This window comes from Nicotiana tabacum, chromosome 10, assembly GCF_000715075.1.
Source record: "Nicotiana tabacum cultivar K326 chromosome 10, ASM71507v2, whole genome shotgun sequence".
NCBI lineage: Eukaryota > Viridiplantae > Streptophyta > Magnoliopsida > Solanales > Solanaceae > Nicotiana > Nicotiana tabacum.
The window spans coordinates 111,830,346-111,835,709 of record NC_134089.1 but is presented as its reverse complement, the minus strand read 5'-3'; the positions used below and the strand labels follow the sequence as shown (position 1 = coordinate 111,835,709).

General features: G+C 32.9%; 1 protein-coding gene across 1 annotated transcript; it reads left to right on the top strand.

Annotated features, from left to right (window-relative positions):
* The first annotated feature begins 862 nt into the window (after positions 1-862).
* LOC107800137 (protein CUP-SHAPED COTYLEDON 2-like) lies at positions 863-3,439 on the top strand. The gene is made up of 3 exons (XM_016623293.2): positions 863-1,439; positions 1,754-2,037; positions 2,686-3,439. Exons 1-3 carry the CDS (start codon positions 1,259-1,261, stop codon positions 3,223-3,225), a joined length of 1,005 nt encoding a protein of 334 aa, XP_016478779.1. The 5' UTR covers positions 863-1,258; the 3' UTR covers positions 3,226-3,439.
* Positions 3,440-5,364: the final 1,925 nt, after the last annotated feature.

Below are 5,364 nucleotides of genomic sequence, written 5' to 3'. Positions count from 1 at the left end.
CCCCTACCTACAGCCAGAGCCCACTCCTCACAAGAATACAAAATAACTTTACTTATATGATTAGTACTCCATATTTTAATTGATTACTATAATTTATATAAATGTGATCAGATCTAATTGTTGAGTTTTACATTACTCCAAATTCTTTGACATGGACCATTCATATATATTATATAAACTCACTAAAATTTTAATATTAATTTTGAATGTCTAATGGTTTTAGAAAAAACTTTTAAATTTTGAACCCTCTAATTTTATTTTAGAATCCGTCTCAATTTATAAAAGACATTTCATTATAAACAACTACAGTTTGACTAAATAAAAGACACTTAATAAAGATTTCATTTTTATTTGCCGGAAAGATAAATCTATAACTAAGAAACATTTGTTATGAATCAATAAGTATCACACCTATTTCATATTTATTTACTGATCTCATGGGAGGATTATACTTACAATTTCCTATAAAATTAATTTTGATAAGTAAAAGAATATTTATTAAAATATTATTCCCTCTTCCACATTTATGTATGGAAGAGCTACATTTCGAGTGTAAAACTTCTTAATTTTAACTGTAATTTTGAACATAGAATCTTTAAATTTTTGAAATAAAATTTATATATTTAAAAATCACGTAAAATATACTGTAAGTGACAATAATTAACAATTTAAAAATCATAAAAAATCGAAAAGAAATAAAAACTCTTTCCACTCTCGAACTCACTTCATAGACGGAGGGAATAAGTAAATTAATATTACTACCTGTCACATTATAATGTTATCCGATTGTGTAAGATAGCTACACATTGTGATTGTACATAAGTTAAATTAAAATCTACAAAAAGGTTACATCATCCTCTCTTTCCCCTACCCATACCCTTGGGCTAGTTATCACAACTCACAAGCCTACTTAAAATGGCCTCTTTTTCCCTCTCTCATTTCTCTGTCTAGGCTTATCGATATGATAATAAGGGCCGTAGTAGAGTAGAGTACAGAGAGATGATCAGAGAGAAACAGAAGAAGGTACAGGGCAGTTGCACAGATTTTTCCAGCGACATCATCCACCCTTATGATTTCCCCCTAATCTTTCAGCAAATCCCATGAACAACCAGCCCCTCTATATTATAACCCCACTACTCATTTTCCATTTTCACAACGTCAACTTCTTCTAACAAATCTCAAACAACATGCTCTAGCTGTGTTCGTAGTTTCTTGTTGCATTTTCTTCTGTTAGCTAGTCATTAATTCCTCTTTTTCAATGGAGAACTACCAGCATTTCGACTGCAGTGATGGGAATTTACCCCCTGGTTTTAGGTTCCATCCAACTGATGAAGAACTCATCACCTACTACCTACTGAAGAAGGTTCTTGACGGCAACTTTACTGCTCGAGCAATTGCTGAAGTTGACCTCAACAAATGCGAGCCCTGGGAGCTGCCTGGTATACTAATTTGGCCACACCAAATAGTTTATTATCTGCAAATACTAATTAAGTTTAATATTTGCAAATAATGGTTGAGCCATCAGTATTTGCATATGACTGACTATAGTTGTATGTAAAACACTTGTGAAATGTTGAATTTTTTTTTAAAAACTATTTTTTCACTCGCAAAACTTTACTTTTTTGAGTTTATAGACACAACTTCTACGTTCAAATGTTTTTCTTCTTCTCAGTTTCATACAAAAGATCACACCTTCCCTCTTGGTCATGTTGAACTTTATGTCATCTTTTTCTACTCCATTTTTTTATTGCAGGGAAAGCCAAGATGGGAGAAAAAGAGTGGTACTTTTTCAGCCTACGTGATCGGAAGTATCCAACGGGGCTGAGAACTAACAGAGCTACTGAGGCTGGTTACTGGAAAGCTACAGGGAAAGACAGGGAGATTTACAGCTCAAAGACTTGTGCACTTGTGGGCATGAAGAAAACCCTAGTTTTCTACCGAGGTAGGGCTCCTAAAGGAGAGAAGAGCAACTGGGTTATGCATGAATATCGCCTTGATGGCAAATTTGCCTATCACTACATCTCAAGAAGTTCTAAGGTACTGCTATATAATGTGTTTTTTCAGAAATATATTTTTGGTGTCTTTAATTTGTTGGTGCTAGCACAGTAAGAGTGGTTAAGAAATAGATGTTCTCTATCTACAGCTTAGTGTTCTAAGAGTATGTATACAAATACAAATATGTCACTCATCAGAAATATCAAATTTGATGCATTTTAACTCACTCCTGCACAGTATGTTTAGTATTTTTGGATGCTCATACTTTTTGCGTAGAATAAGAGAAATTTACTGGACATATATTCTGTGCAGAAATATCATTGATATCACTGGTAAAAGACAGAGATTTGAAGCAGAAAGATCTATGAAACTTCGTTTTCGATGTCTCAGTTGCTCGCGTAATTTTACTGTAACTCAATGATGATAAAGTCAGAAGTCGTAATCCGAAAAATATAATCATAATAAAGGCTAAAGAAGAATTTGGCTTTATAATAATTGTCATGTTACGCTGATCGCGATATATATCCAGCTTATTTTAGTTGCCTTGTCATGTAGTAGCATGCAATGCTTACGTCGAATCAGTCCATTCGATTTTGACTTTTAACGTTATGACATTACTTTCTGTTTTACATCTATTTTTTCAATGTAATGATGAGCTTTTTACTCAAAATTTTCGATTTTCGTCTACAGGACGAGTGGGTAATTTCAAGGGTCTTTCAGAAGAATGGTTCCTCTGTCGGTGCCAATTCAAATGGTGGCAAGAAAAGGTTAAGTTCCAGTATCAACATGTATCAAGAAGTAAGTTCACCGTCCTCTGTTTCTCAGCTTCCACCGCTCCTTGATTCCTCTCCTTACAGCACCACTGCCACTTCTGCTGTCATTAATGCTGATCGTGAGAGCTTCAGAAAGGAGCACGTGCCCTGTTTCTCCACAACTGCTACGCACAGTTTCGACCCAAGTTCTGTCTTTAGCATTTCGTCGAACAGCCTGCATGCACTGCCACCTCCTAGTTTCAGTGCCATTCTTGACTCTTCCACTAATTTTGCCCACTACACAAGGAACTCAACTTTTCCCAGCTTAAGGTCACTCCATGAGAATCTGCAGCTTCCGTTATTTTCCAGTGGAGCTCCGGCCATGCACAGCGGTTTTCCTGCTCCAATGGACAACTGGCCGGTGCCGGAGACTCAGAAAGTTGAACAGTCTGAACTTGATTGCATGTGGAGTTACTGAAAGGATGTGTATTTGGTGTTTATTTAATTAATTTTGATGTTCTAATTAGTACTTTGATTAGTAAGTTAATTAGTTTTAATGTTCTGAAATGTTTCCTTTTGGTTGGGTAAGGAATGTACTGTGTGGCAGCTTTAGTAGCTAGTGTTGTCACGTTGTTGTAAACGTTCGGCGTAATTTAATGCATGTATTATTTGCTGTCTTTTCGTACGTTCTACATTTGAGGTCCAAATTGCTCAGAACTTCAGACTATCATTGAGAAGAGATAGTGACTATATTAATTGGATTTAACTTATCTTTTTGCTCCTATTACTTTTTCATTTTGGTCCTTTATCTTTCCACATAATGTTATTCAAAAAACTGTTTTTCGATGGTTAACGATAAATAATTTAAACAAAGAGCAAAGTAGAATCTTCATAACGTTCATAACGTAACTATGAACGGGTAAACAAAACCACACTGAGCTTACCTATATGGAGTAGCTCATAAACCTTTTGGTCCATCATGCATGTAATCATCTTTACCGAGTTTTTTTATTAATAATGTTTTCTCTTAATTATTTCATAATCTTTGCTCCTTCTATTATTATGTCTTTACAGTTAGTCCTTTTTGAAAATGTAGAACTATTTTTCATCCCCCCCCCCCCCAAAACCCCCAATTTTTTTATTATATAGTATGAACAAATTATTCAGACAAAATACCTTAAAATTAGTAATAACCTTAAACTATTCGTGATCTTAATTACCCCTCAACTTGGCCTTTCGTAAGCTATATATTACACACCTGGACGCTGATGTGGCAAAGAGTGTGGGTGCACTCGCCTACCACGTAAATTTTTCCTGTATATGTGGCATTTTTTTGAAAAATAAAATATATTTTTACGCTTTTAAGTATGTTACTTTTTTTGATAATTTTTTTCGAATACAATTTATAATAAAATTTTGATAGAACTACATTATTTAGGCTAAATTTTTTTATTTGCCTAAAATAATAAAGTTTAGTTAATCGTTTTTTGAATTTGGCCTGAAAATAAAGATTTATACAATTAAAATAAATAACTCAACTATAAAGGATGCTATATATACAGAGATATATTTCAACTTTTTATTTCTTCTTTTGATGCAATGATTATTTATTTCAACTATGCATTTTTACTTTTTCAGGTAAAATCTGTAAAAAAAAATATTTTTAGAGCACAATAATTTAGAGCTTTATAAATAATTATAATTAATTTTTTAGCCTAAATAATTAATTTCAAACTATGTATTTTTATAACTTTTTAGATGCTTTGGCTATTTATTTCAATTGTATAAATCTTTATTTTCATGTCAAATTCAAAAAAAGATTAACTAAAACTTTATTATTTTTAGCCAAATAAATTTTTTTAGCCTAAATAATGTAATTTTATCCAAAGAAGTAACATACTTAAAAAGTAAAAATATATTTTATTTTTCAAAAAAATGTCACATATACAGGAAAAATCCACGTGGCAGGTGCACCCACACTCTTTGCCACATCAGCGTCTAGGGGGGTAATGGCTCTCAAAAGGCTAAGTTGAGGAAAGTAATTTAGACCACGAATAGTTTAAGGCTGTAACTAATAATCTGTGTCAAGTTTAGGGGATTTTAAGGTATTTTGCCAACTATTTATAATCTTTCCACGATAGAATATTGTAAACTTGTTCAGATTACCTAGTTAGATATAGATGTTAGCGACGGGCTTGGAAAGTAAATGGCGTCAATTCTACTTTTCTATTTTTAAGAACTCTTGTCCAAAAACACAATTGATCTAGTACGTACCTCTTTCCCCAAACGAACACACAAAGACGAATTTTTTTTCTAAAACTCTAATCTACTGTATAAAACATCAGAAAGAAGTAACTCGAACGATTAAAGTATTATATTACATTCCATAATTGTTTTTCATCTTTATGATTCAAACATCACAAATGTTACGTTACGTTGTATCATGAAATAAAAATAGTACCCAAATTCATTGCGGTAACCATGAAATTTTAAAGACGCTTTCCGTGGTCATAGTAATCAGAACTGTATGCAAAAAATTTCGGAAGCGAAGTTGACATCGAAGTAGTGAACAAAAGAATAAATCCTACAATATCGTCCTATTTAGCAAACATAATAT

Excerpts from the sequence above, each read along its gene's own strand:
- LOC107800137 (XM_016623293.2), top strand. The coding sequence starts at position 1,259 with ATGGAGAACTACCAGCATTTCGACTGCAGTGATGGGAATTTACCCCCT. Across the intron at positions 1,440-1,753 it reads CGAGCCCTGGGAGCTGCCTG|GGAAAGCCAAGATGGGAGAA; the intron begins GTATACTAATTT and ends TTTTTATTGCAG. Across the intron at positions 2,038-2,685 it reads ACATCTCAAGAAGTTCTAAG|GACGAGTGGGTAATTTCAAG; the intron begins GTACTGCTATAT and ends TTTCGTCTACAG.